Here is a 14,003-nt window from a genome sequence, read left to right as displayed (position 1 = left end):
TATGAATGTGATGTGAAAACAAAGTCTTGATTTGGGTTGGGGAGAAAAGGGGTCCAGCCTCAGTCATTCCGCGCAGTTGGGCAGGGGTTTGTTGTCTGTTTAAGGCAAGTTTGACCCCTCCCACATCCACAGTCATCTAAGGGGACTTCTGATGTATTTTCCACGTGAATACAGGCGCGAAAAGGACCAGATCTAAGAACAACGTGGAAGCCGCCACTCCTGTCAGGGTCAAAGCTCGTCATTCTGAGGGGGATCCTTCCCTGCAGGAGGGCATGGCAACCCACTCCAGTATTCTTGCCTGGATAGTTCCATGGACAGAGGAGCCTGGCAGGCTATAGTCCATGGTGTTGTGACCAACACCTTCACCTTCCCTCTCTGGCGGGGATACTCAGGGTGAAGTTGTCTCTGTGTGGCCCTTCTCCTAAGATCACATCCTCCCTGCTCTGGGGGTTTCTTAACCATTTCAGTCCATTATCACACAGTCAAGATGCCTTACCCACAAGGGGTTTCTCTGCACATTTAAAAGTAACATTCCTGTGTATTTCAACAGCTCCCAGCATCAGAGACCGCCCCCGACCGACTTAGGGCCTTTCAAAACGAGTCTCAAAAGCCATCTGTGATTATCCAAACTGCCCACAGAGGGGGTACAGCTAGGCATCTCCAAACCCTGGTTCCAATTTCACAAACTTCAGGATCCCACCATTACCAGACAGCAGAGTTTGTCTTTAAAAGGCAAAGCTCGTGTCATTTATAAAAGCAGAAAAGGCCTCATTTTGAGATGAATCCCGGGCCTGCAGGGTGCACGCCTTGACAGGAAGTCAGGGCTCTGAGCCGCCCGCAGTTCTGTGGCCACAGCAGGGTCAGCTTGGGGTCCGGGGAGCCGGGCCAGGCCGAGCGGTACTTACGCGGTGTGCGCCGGGAAGCCCATGCCCAGGAGGGGGTCCAGGAGGGAGGGGGTGCTGCGGCACTTGAGTTTGTTGAAGACCTTGGCATAGAGCTGGGTCTCGCCCCCTGCCATCGCTTCCTGCTACAGACTGAGGCGAGCAGATAAAGCTGAGAGGCTGAGGCTGAGAAGAAAACCTCAAGCCCTTTCTGATCTTTCTGACAAAGCTAATATCCTGTTTGCATGAGATACTGCTTTTCAGAGTTCTCTTTGCAGAGTATGGGTGCAGGGTCCACCAAGCCTCTTCCACAGTGGGGTTTGGGGTCAGGAAGTCATGGGATCGGCCTTGGTTCTGACTTGGGTTGCACTTGGGAGGAGTCTGCCTGGCATGGGTGGGGAGGGAGGCTCGGGGAAGAGAATCCGGGGTGGGGTTCTCTACTGGGTTGGCAGAACCGTGAGCCACCTGGATCTTAGTTTCCCTATCTGTAGAAGACATTAAACTACACTGTATCTGTTGTCCCTCATAGTTCTAAAATTTTTGGCTCTTTTAGTTGTTCATTGACTTCTTTTCTGTAAAAACTTTATAAAGTTTAACACGCATGCAGAAAAGCTGATGAATCCTACGTTACAGTTCCTTGCGTTTTCCTAGTCAACTGACCTCCCCAATCCTCCAGGACCAGCAGTAAAACAGAGGTCCTTGACCTGGGAATTTTGGCCCCCATTCCCTGGGACCACTGCTATTGTTGGGAGACATTTTGATTGTCACAACCAGATGAGGGAGTGTTTGCTAACGGTGCCTAGTCAAGGGAGGCCAGGAATGCTGCAGCCTACACGACAGCAAAGAAGGGTCCAGTGCCAAAGTTGAGATCCTCTGTTCTAAACATCATCAGAACCTTGGAAGCCCCCCGGGCCCCAGTGCCTCACCCCCAGCCTCCTCGTTTTCTCCTCCCTCTCCCACTAAAAGGTAGCTGTTGCTCTCACTTGTATATTCATTTTACTCATCTTTGAACCTGACAGAAACAGAACTGTATAGTATGTTCTCTTCCATGTCTGGTTCCTTTTGCCCAAAATCACGAGCATGAAATTTATCCATGTTGAGAGTAACCGTATTTCACTGTATTGTTGTATAGTGTACCATCAGATAAAGGCACCGTGCTTTATTTCTCTAGTTCCCAGTTGATGTACATTTGGGTGCCTTTCAATTTTGCCGCTTCAGACATTCTTGGTATATTTCTTTGAGCACCCAAGGCATGCATTTCTGTTAGGCACCTGTCTCAGGGTGGGACTGTGTGATCACAGGACATGTGCCTCCTCCATCAGACACTGCCAAGCAATTTCACTCAGCAGTCGTACCAGCTCGCTCCCTCGGCAGCAGCGGATTGAAACTCCTGCCCACACTTGATGTTATCAGTCATGCAGCCAATCTGGGGGTGTGCCGTGGTATCTCACTGTGGTTCTAAATTTGCATTTCCCCAGAGGGCAATGACATGAGCACCTTGAGATGGGTTATTGGCCATCTGGACTTCCTCTTAGGGGAAGGGCCTCTTCTAGCAGTCCGCCATTTTTCAATTGGGTTGTTTGGGCTTTCTTATCCATTTGTGGAAACTCTGGAGAGGAATCTTTTGTTGGATGACTTCATTTATTATTTTATTTTTAATTAATTTTTAGTGTTTTATCATTTTTAAAAGATTTTTTATTCGAGTATCATTGTTTATAATGCTCTGTTTCTGTGGTACAGTAATCATCAATATGTGTAGGTACATCCCCTCTTTCTTGGACTTCCTTCCCACTTAGGTCAACACAGAGCAGTGAGTAGAGTTCCCTGAGCTGAGCAGTAGTTTCTCATTAGTCATCTATGGTATACGTAGTAGTGTGTGCATGTATAAAGCATCTACTTCTGCTTCAGTGATTATGCTAGTCTTTGACTCTGTGGATCACAACAAATTGTGGAAAACTCTTAGAGAGATGGCAATACCAGACCACCTGACCAGCCTTCTAAGAAATCTGTATGCAAGTCAAGAAGCAACCGTTAGAACTGGACATGGAACAACAGACTGGTTCCAAATTGGGAAAGGAGTACATCAAGGCTGTCTATTATCACCCTGCTTATTTAACTTGTATGCAGAGTACATCATGTGAAATGCTGGGCTGGATGAAGCACAAGCTGGAATCAAGATTGCCCAGAGAAATATCAATAACCTCAGACATGCAGATGACACCACCCTTATGGCAGAAAGTGATGAGGAACTAAAAAGCCTCTTATGAAAGTGAAAGAGGAGAGTGAAAAAGCTGGCTGAAAACTCAACATTCAAAAAACGAAGATCATGACATCTGGTCCCATCACTTCATGGTAAATAGATGGGGTACAGTGGAAACAGTGACAGACTTTATTTTCTTGGGCTCCAAATTCACTGCAGATGGTGACTGCAGCCAAGAAATTAAAAGACACTTGCTTCTTGGAAGAAAAGCTATGACCTACTTAGACAGCATATAAAAAGCAGAGACAATACTTTGCCAACTAAGCGGTGTCTAGTCAAAACTATGGTTTTTCCAGTAGTCATGTATGGGTGTGAGAGTTGGACCATAAAGAAGTCTGAGGCTAAAGAATTGATGCTTTTGAACTGTGGTGTTAGAGAGGTCTCTTGAGAGTCCCTTGGACTGCAAGGAGATCAAACCAGTCAATCCTAAAGGAAATCATCCCTGAATATTCATTGGAAGGACTGACGCTGAAGCTGAAGCTCCAATACTCTGGCCACCTGATGTGAAGAACCAACTCATTAGAAAAGACCCTGATTCTGGGAAAGATTGAAGGCAGGAGGAGAAGGGGATAACAGGAAATGAGAGGGTTGGATGGTATCACTGACTCAATGGACATGAGTTTGAGCAAACTTCAGGAGATGGTGAAGGACAGGGAAGCCTGGCGTGCTGCAGTCCGTGGGGTCACAAAGAGTCAGACACGACTGAGCAACTGAACTGAACTGAATAACTTTTTCTGGCCTTCCAGCTCAGTGGGTAAAGACTCCTACTGCAATGTGGGAGACGCAGGAGACTTAGGTTCGGTCCCTGGGTCAGGAAGATCCCCTGGTTGAGAGCATGGCAACTCACTCCAGTATTCTTGCCTGGAGAATCCCCATGGACAGAGGAGTCTGGCGGGCTACAGTCCATGGGGTCACAAAGAGTTGGACATGACTGAAGTGACTGAACACATGCAATAACTTCTTCCAAGCTGTGGTTTGCTTTTTAAACATCTCTTAGTAATGTCTTTGGGAGGAACAACATTTAATTAATTTAGCAATCTTTTCTCTTATTGTTAGGATTTTCTACATCCTGTTGAATAAATCACTGTTAATACAACATGGATGTAGATAGTCTCCTATGTTTTCTTCTTGGCACTTTACCAAGCTTACAATTCATATTAAGCTCTACTATCCATTTAAGTTAATTTTATATATGGTGGGAGGTAGAAGTGAAAGTTCATTTATTTCCCCACGTTTTTCTTCATTGAAAGGAGGATCCTTTGCCCAGTGAATTGCAGTAGAATGTTTACTGTAAGTCAGTTGATTGAATAAGTATCAGCCTGTTTCTGACTCTATTACGCTTTATTATTTGATTTGTTCAATTTTGTGTCCACATTACACTATTTTAATTACTGTAGTACTGAACCCTCTGACATTGTCTCCTCCTTCAAGATTGTCTTGCTGCTCTACACCCTTTGATTTTTCATATAAATTTAAAAGTCAAGTTGCTGTAGTGAGCCATTGGAAGGTACAGAAAGTTCTCAACAAAGAGGCCAATGTAATTCATAAAGTGTTAGTCACTCAATCGTGCCCAGTGCTTTGCGACCCCATGGACTGTAGCCCGCCAGGCTCCTCTGTCCATGAGATTCTCCAGGCAAGAACACTGGAGTGGGTTGCCATTCCCTTCTCCAGGGGATCTTCCTGACCCAGGGATCGAACCGGGGTCTCCCACGTTGGCAGGCGAGCTTTTTACAGTCTAAGCCTCCAGGGAAGCTGATGTAATTCATAGGGAAGAGGATAATGCTTTCAACAAATAGTGCTGTAAACTGCATTTCAGTATGGAGAAAGTATGTATGAATCTCAACACTTTCTTCACATCATGTCCCCAAATTAACTCAAAATGTATCATGGACCTAAATGTAAAAGCTAAAACTGTGGAACTTCTAAAAGAAAAAAGAAATCTTTGCTATGTTGGAGATTGCCAAGTTTTCTTAGTACATAAAAAGCATGAATCTTACAAGCAGAAAATTGATAAATTTGGCTTCAAAATGGAAAACATTTACTCTTTAAAAGACATCATAAGGAAAATAAAAAGGCGATGCACAGACAGGGATAGGATATCATCATATACACGCCTGACAAAGGACTTAAATCCAGAATATAATATAATATAATATAATATAATTGTATATGTATTTTGTATACTGTAATTGTATACTGTGGGTATAGTAATGTTAGTCATTCAGTCGTGTCCCACTCTGCAATCCCATGAGCTGTAGCCTGCCAGGTTCCTCTGTCCATGGGATTCTCCAGGCAAGGATACTGGAGTGGGTTGCCATTCATTTCTCCAGGGGGTCTTCCCAACCCAGGAACCAAACCTGGGTCTCCAGCATTGCAGGCAGATTCTTTACCATCAAGTCACCAGGGAAGCCCAAAAATGAAAGTGTTAGTCGCTCGGTTGTGTCCCACTCTTATATATATATATACATATATATATATATATATATATATATATACACTTTTATCAATAATAAGAAAACAAAAAAATCCAGTTTAGAAACAGGCAAAAGATCTAAATGAACACTTAACAGAAGAAGATACAGAAATGGCTATTGAGGATGCGAAAGCTATTCAATATCATTAGTCATCAGGGAAATGAAAATTAAAACCACAATGTGATGCCGAATACACTTACTGTGCTGTGCTTAGTCGCTCAGTCACGTCTGACTCTTTGTATCCCTATAGACTGTGGGCCGCCAGGCTCCTCTGTCCATGGTGATTTTCCAGGCAAGAATACTGGAGTGGATTGCCACGCCCTCCTCCAAGGGATCTTCCCAACCCAGGGATTGAACCCAAGTCTCCCACATTGCAGGCAGATTCTTTACAATCTGAGGGAAGCCCAAATACACCTACTAGAAGAGCTAAATTTGAAAAGACAGACAGTACCAAGTTTTGGCAAGGCTGTGGAATAATTGGAACTCTCATATGGTGTTGGTGGGAATGCAAAATTGTCCAACATTTTGACATTTGAGTTTCTTGAGTTAAACATACATTTGCTATATGACCAAGTCATTCCTAGCAATCTTCCAGGGAGAAATAAAGATGTGTGTCCACTAAAACTTGTACCTGGACCTCCGTGATGGCTTTATTCATAGGAGACCCAAACCGGAAAAAATTCACATGTCCATCAACTAGTGAATGGATACACAAATTATGGTGTGCTCAATCAATGGGATGACATTTATCTATAATAAGGAACACACTGTAGATTCATGCAATATCATGGATGAATTTAAAAGAACATTATGTTGGTTTAAAAAAAGCCAGAGACAAAATCATGCTATATGATTTTATTTAAATGAAATCCTAAAAATGATAAAACTAATCTATAGAAACAGAAAGTAGATTAAGTGGTTGACCAAAACTAGTATATCTAGGGGCTTTGCAGGGTAACGGAAATATTCTATTTCCCGATTTGGTGATGACTATATAGGCACATAGATATGAACTAAACACTTAGAATGACTGAACTAACACTTAGGATGAATGCATTTTATAGTGTGTAAACTAAACCTCAATAAAATTGATTTTAAAAAAGGAAAGAAAAGGAATCCAAAGGACAATAAAAAGCAGTGTGCCAATTTCCACCAAAAAAACAGAAAACAAATCCTGCTGGGATTTTGTTTGAGGTTTTGCTGACTCTGTAGATCAATTTCAACAATACCGAGTCTTTCATTCTATAAATATGATATATCTGTCTATTTAATTTCTCTTAATAATGCTTTGCAGTTTTCAGGGCTTTATGCTTCTGTCATTAGGTTCATTCCTCCGCGTTGCTTGTTTTTGGTACTGTTGTTTAAAAATAATTTCTACTTACATTTGTTTGTTGCCTGTGTATAAAAACATGATTGATTTATGTGTACTGACATCACATCCAGTAATCTGACAAAAGTCACATAAATTCTAATATTTTGTAGATTCTCTTGAATTTCATATGTACACAATTATGTAATCCTCAAATAAGGACTGTTTCCCCCTCACTTTTTAATATTTATAAACTTCATTTATTTAATATTTATGAACTTTATTTCCTCTTTTTGCCATATTGTCTGGCAAAGACCTCCATAAAAGTGACTTTTTGGTAGGCAGTCTTTATCAAATAAAAGAAATTCCTTTTCACTCCTGGTTTACTGGAGTGTGTTAAAATGTCACTAATAGATATTAAATTTTATCTTATGCTTTTTCTGCATCTATTATGGTGATCATATTGTTTTCCTTCTTTATTCGATAATTATACCAATTGACTTTTTTAAAAACCTACAAATTAAAATAATTTTATTAATCCATTTAAAAATAACAAAAATAAACCATTATATCTTAATGTAAATATCATATTTTGGTGACAGAAAACTATATTTTACAAAACAAAAAAATTACTAATAAGATTGGCATGTTTTACATTTTTGCAAATCTCTTTAGTATCCAACTTAACATTAGAAGACACCTGAATTGTCACTTCTGCTTCTGCATTCAAATCAACATCAATATTTGTTGTTCTGGTTGAAGTATATGAAGAAAACCTGGCCTTAGAGAGTTTGATACCAATGGACTCTTGAATGTTAAATGGATCTTATTTTCCAAAGAGAAAACCTCCTTGGCCATAATGTGTTACCCTTTATATATATTGGTGTGCATGCTCAGTTGTGTCCGACTCTTTGCGGCCCCATGGACTAGCCTGCCAGGCTCCTCTTTCCATGGGATTCTTCCAGCAAGAATACCGGAGTGGCTTGCCATTTCCTCCTCCAGGGAATCTTCCTGACCCAGGGATCAAACCCATTTCTCTTATGCCTCCTACATCAGCACGCAGGTTCTCTAACACTAGCACCACCTGGCTTGCTGGAATCAATTTGTTAATGCTTTGCTTAAAATTTTTGCACCAATAATTGTAAGTTAGCGTGTCCAGTTGTTTTCTTGTAATTTCTTGTCAGGTTTTGTCAGTAGAGTGATCAACTCATTCTGATTGACCTGTGAATTTCTTGGTCTTAGCATGAAAAGTTCCTATCCTTGGAAACCCCCTCAGTCCCAGGAAGTTGAGGGGTCAGTTGGTCACCCTAAGGGTCAGTGTTATTCTGCTCTCATAAATAAGTTGGTAGGTGCTATCGCTTTCCAAGTTCTTGAGTTTTTGTAAGGTTGATACAGTTTCTTTCTTAAATTACTTGAAAAAATTTATCAGCGAAGTCATCAGAGCCTTCACCTCTTTTGGGTGAAGTGGCTCAGATGGTAAAGTATCTGCCTGCAATGCAGGGGACCTGAGTTCGATCCCTGGGTGGGGAAGATCCCCTGGAGAGGGGCATGGCCACCTACTCCAGTATTCTTGCCTGGAGAATCCCCATAAACAGAGGAGCCTGGTGGGTTGCAGTCCATGGGGTTGCAAAGATTCGAACACAGCTGAGTGACTAATGCTTTCACTTTCACTTTAAACTGTAGATTTAATTTATTTAAATGGTATAGGACTAGTCTTCTTCTGTTTTCTCGAATTGTTTTTCAAGGAATTTGACCATCTTATGTGAGCTGCCAAAGTTCCAGGCACTTCCAATTGTTACATAATTTCTGTGTCCAGATTGTTGATCTTAAGAAAATACAAGTCAGTTACTTTACAGCAAAAATGGGTTCATTTGAGAATAACAAAGAATTGCAATTTGGGACAAGCAAATCAAAGTAAAAATCATGGACAAGTCCAGTAAATAAAGGAAAGGAACATTACTTTATAGCTAAAAAAGAGGAGGTTGGGAGGGCTTATTTTGAACTAAGTCCATTGGAGAAAAGTGAGAGTTCAAGGTGATGATGGTTTCTCATTGGCTGAGTTACCGAGTTGGTCAATTCCTTGAAGAAGGTGCAGTGTGCATCTTTTCCTGCTGGGGCCTCATTACTGGTAATTCTTTCCTCTTGATGATTCTTCTGTTGGGGTCTGTTATTGATAGTTCGTCCTGAAACTGGCATTTCTACCTGTATGTCTGCGAGAGCTCCCCCTTCTGGCCTCTCAATTCCATTTCAGTGAGGTTTCCCTCTTAATTTTCACATTTTGCGATATCGATTCAATTATTCTTAGATATTTGATTATTATTGATGCACTGTAAATTATATCTTTTTGAAATTTCATGTTCTGATTCTGTTGCTCAGAGATCAAAATACTATTGGTTTCACATTATTTTATATTTAAATTATATTCACCAGTCTTGCTTGAATAATTTGTTAATTCCAATAGTTTATCTTTAGAATTTTAAAGGTATTCTATGTGCAGAATAGTTTTGTCTATTAATGAATAATAGCTTTATTTCTTTTTATTAGCCAGTACATATTTTCTTTTAAAAATTCTCCATCCCTTGCTTACTTCTTTCCTTCTCTCTTTCAAAACTTCCTCCCATTATTCCTTTCTTTTTTCTTCTCTTCTTTCATCTTTTTTCCTTATTCTTTCTTCTTCCTCCTTCCCTCTCCCTCCTCCTCCTTCTGGTTTTATTGCCCTGGCTCGCATATGAAATATTGAATACATATAATATATGTCTATATATAGTGAATCTCCTTATATTGTTTTCCATCTCAGGGGAAAAGGCTTTCATATTTCACCTTTAAGTATGAAATGTGAGAATTATATTTTAAAGTATTATCTTCTTCCCTTGAGGACATCAAAAGACGAAATCACTTCAAAATAAAATGAATTGCAAATCTTACATTTGAACATCTGAAAAGAGACAAAGCTTGCTACCCAAACGGAAAAAGGCAGTTTTGGACTCTGAAATACAGCTTCTACTCAAACACATTTTTCTCTTCTAAGAGTGAACCACTTTTGGAGCAATGATGATTATAACACTAAAATATATATCTTTTTAATTTTTTAAAAAAACTTACTTCCGTATACCAGGAAATGCCTTATCGAGGTTAACTCACTTTTCTTAGAATGAAAAGCTATCTTCAAAGGCCAGCTGTGGGAAGACTGAGTTTCCTGACTGATGGTCTCTACTGTGACTGACCCCTCCCTTCACTCACTAAAGGAATCAACAGACCACACCTGTAACTCCGGCTGTCTGCAGGTGGTTCCCACAGCTTCACAGAGCCTGGGGGGAGCCCTCGGGGGAGGATGGCCCTTCTCACACCTCCAAACCAAGACCTCTGAAGACATCGGCTTGGTAAATACCAGATGCCAGCCCTAGGTATGCTGATTTCTGTTTTCTTAACATTTATCGTGAGCTTGATGAAATTGAATTGTAAGTTACCTTTCTGAAAGGCTACTTCATGGTGGTAGAAGTCCAGCTACCTCCATGGGTTCTTTTCCTAATACCCCCTTGGTGAATTGTCTCAATCTTTGACCTCATCTGACACATGTGCCAACATGTGAACACATGTTAATACGACCTTGTGATTGCTTTTGTTTCCTGCATGTCTACTCAGTATTGTTCATCCACCTTAGTTTATAATCAGCTCGTATACATGGAGCCCCATCATACACTCATCATTGTGCTGGACACCCAAAAGTACATTCTGGACTCTGTCCTCCAAGGATTGAACTGCACTTGGGAGCAGTGCCCACGACATCTGGGTAAAAGCAAAGGAAGGATGAGGTTCTAAGTTTCCTGTCGTTGTCTTTAAGAGCAAATATTCCTTCAAGGAGGCTTCCCTGGTGGCTCAGATGGTGAAGAATCTGCCTGCAATTTGGGAGACCTGGGTTTGGTCGCAGGGTCAGGAAGATCCCCTGGTGAAGGGAATGCAACTCACTCCAGTATTCTTGCCTGGAGAATTCCATGGACAGAGGAGACTAGTGGGCTACAGTCCATGGGGTTGCACAGAGTCAGACATGACTGACTGACTAACACTTTCACTTCTCATTTCATTTCTTCAGGGACTGGAGATGATAGTTAAGAAAGAATGAAAGTGAGCCACAACTATGAGCCTGTACTTTGAAGCCTGAGAACTGCAACTTTTGAGCCCACATGCCACAACTACTGAAGCCCAAGCCACTGCAACAAGAACCCCACACACCGCAACGAAGAATAACCTCCACTCGCCACAGCTAGAGAAAAGACCTGTGTGGCAACGAAGACCCAGTACAGCCACAAATAAATGCATAAATAAATAAACATGATATTAAAAAGATCAACCCCAAATCCAGCCTTGATCTCCACCTGCACCATCAGCACCTGGTCGTGGCTGCAGGGACCCAGGTTTTCAGTAGCCTCCTCCTGGCTCTCTACACCCACTCCTGACCCTACACACATGGGTAGATCCCCACCTAACCCTGCTCAGCTCCTCCAACCTGTCCCTCACACAGACACCAAACCAGAGTCCTTCCAGGGGCCCAAGCCCTTACCTGCCTATTAGCCTCTCCAGGCACAGAGGCTTCCCTGAGTTTCTCCAGCACCACTAGCTCACTCCCTCCACTGGGCCTTTGGCATTGATGCTCCCGTGCTTGGAGCCCCTCCCCTCTTTGCTGGGATCTGAGACCGTTACTGCGGTGCTTGCTCCTGGACAGATATCTCCTCAAGCAACACAATACAAAGAAGGTATAAGGGGCTAAAAACAACTGCGTGCGTGCACAATGGGGACAAATTCTGGACAAGATACAAAAAATACAAGACCAAAACAAAACCACCCAACTGCCACTTCTGAAGAGCTGGGAGCAAAAGCAGGGTACTGCCCATGCCCCCTGCCCTCAATGTGACCAAAGGGGTGGGCAAACCACCTAAGCCACCCCTCCGGCCTGACCACTGGACCCACTTCCACCTTCAACCTGTATAAGGAACCTGCTCAAGCCTCCTCAAGGAGCAATCAAGAGAAACTTCCTTGTTCTTGCTCCTTCCTGGGGCCACAGGAGCTCCTATAAAGCCTTGCCTGAATTTCTCATCTCGCCTCTTATCTATTTCTATTGATTAGGGAGGTCAAGAATCCTGGTCAGTATCGAGCTCATAAGACCCACTTCATCACGTCATCAAGGGCTCTGCTAAAATGTCACTTCTTCCTGGAGGCCTTCTTCTACCACCGTGTCCCACGATTCTCTAAGCCTCTCCCAGCCTCATCTCTTCCCAGTATTTGTCTTCACCTGAAACCACAGGTGAGTCCTTTGACCTCTTTGCCATCTGCTCTGCGTCTAGATGGCTGGCCCATGGCAGATGGCCTGTGAATATTTGCTAAATCAATGAATGCCTGATTTCCATCTAGCTCACATTCTCCCCAGCCTTCCAAAGGGGCTCCTAGTTCCCGGCCCACAGCAGCAGGGCTCTTTGCTCTCCTGGTTACACATAGTGGAGCTGTATTGTATGCAGGGGCCTCTTGGGAGGCAGAGGCCCCTGCAGAACAGAGCCAGAAAGTGTCTCTGCACAGTGCTGAGCGCAGGTCCCTCGTCTTTTGTCTGCAGAGTGGCTGCAAGTCTAAACCTAGACTCAGGCATGCAGGGGGTAGAAGTACCCACCAAAGCATCTCCCTGTCCCCTGGGTGAGCTTGCTCGGCATCGGGCAGGACCTCTCAGTTCTTTTAAATAAAAGGGGTGCCTGTGACCCAAAGCCTCTAGGATGAAAAGTGTCTGAAAAGGTTGCTCACTTACTAATTAAAAGTGAGCCACACTTTCCCCTCCTGGTCTCTGCAGTCAACCCCCAGTGGCTACCTGATAGTCGCTGCCAGGTAGGGTTACACAGAGGCCTGCGATCTTGCCATTTGCTGCGATGACTGAGTCGACAAGGCTGAGTGACTCGGTGGAAATATTTCCCGGTTGGACTAAGCTGTTGGCGGCCTGCTTACCATCACGCTTGCATTTATAATGAAAAAGGAAGCTATTTGTGCTTTGAAAGATGGCGGCTCCAGAAATGGTGAGTGAAGTGGGTGGGTGGAGAGAAGATGATTCTAAAAGTTGACTTCTCAACATTTCTCAGTGGAAACCTCCCAACAATGACCTGTTGGGAAGGGACTCCCTTACCTATGTTCCCTGTTTCAGAAAGCATTTTGCTGTTGATTCTTATGTTTGTTCTAAAGTTGGGCTGTGGAATTTGCCATAAGCTGATGGCAAGCAGCATGTATCAGCAAGCATCAAAGTAAAAAATGTTGAGTGTGAATTGATTAGTTTCTAAGATACACTTTGAAGCTACTCTTGCAATGGAAATGAAATAAACATTTTTAACGTTTTTACCTCTTGCTTAGATTTTCTCATAACTTCAAGAAATGGCACGAAGATAGAGTTTAAGAGGCTTAGTAGTTCCCTTTTGAATTTCAAATGTTATAAGTAAACAGAAAATAAAAATGTGTGATCTATATATCCATGTTTATATGACTGTTGGAATGTTCTAGGTTTTAGCTCTTTGAAGAAGCAGCTTCCTGGGGAACTCATGCCTGAGTCCTGGGAGAGTAAGCTGGAATTTAGTTGGGAACATTAGGCCCCTTCCTTGCCCCCTCCATCCCTCTTTGAGTTATTGGAAGTGACTTCCAAAGGCTTCTCACCTGTCCAGCATCATGACAAGTGGAATTCCCTTGGGGGGGACAGAGCCCCAGTGTAGCTCTGGTACATGTCCTTGGTCAGTACCCAGCCACTCCTTCCTTTGTGAGGGAAGGGGGGGACTGGGCACCCAGAGGCCCAGGATCCTCCCATCCTTAATTAGGTCAAGCCTGTGTGAGCCAGGAAAGGGTTGTGTTTATCGGAGGCTCCAAATACTGGGGATGACCGTCCCTTCCCTGGTGCTGTCTGCATTTTAGCACGGACATAATGTAAGTATCAAAACTTATGATTACGGTACGTGTTATCACCTGTGCAGGCCAAAGGTCAAGTTTATGAGGGATGAAAGAGAGGAGGAAAGTGTTTGAAAGTAATTTATCTTCTGAAAAATAATGGCACACTGACTTTGAAA

General features: G+C 42.7%; 1 protein-coding gene across 3 annotated transcripts in view; it reads right to left on the bottom strand.

Moving 5' to 3' along the window:
• UBASH3A (ubiquitin associated and SH3 domain containing A) overlaps nucleotides 1-1,179 on the bottom strand; it is a 37,526-nt gene extending 36,347 nt beyond the window's left edge. For 2 of the 3 annotated variants that reach the window (XR_006270520.1, XM_043474483.1), the window contains exon 1: nucleotides 906-1,176. Coding sequence is in view for 2 of the 3 variants with exons in the window: in XM_043474483.1 (XP_043330418.1) it covers nucleotides 906-1,018 (113 nt within the window). In the remaining variant the exon portion in view is untranslated. Of the gene's footprint in view, nucleotides 1-905 lie in introns of all 3 variants that reach the window. The other variant, XM_043474484.1, reaches the window with a different exon arrangement.
• Nucleotides 1,180-14,003: the final 12,824 nt, after the last annotated feature.

Source organism: Cervus canadensis, chromosome 7, assembly GCF_019320065.1.
Source record: "Cervus canadensis isolate Bull #8, Minnesota chromosome 7, ASM1932006v1, whole genome shotgun sequence".
Taxonomy (NCBI): domain Eukaryota; kingdom Metazoa; phylum Chordata; class Mammalia; order Artiodactyla; family Cervidae; genus Cervus; species Cervus canadensis.
Note: the sequence above shows the minus strand (reverse complement) of the source record. Positions and strands in the feature narration are given on the sequence as shown.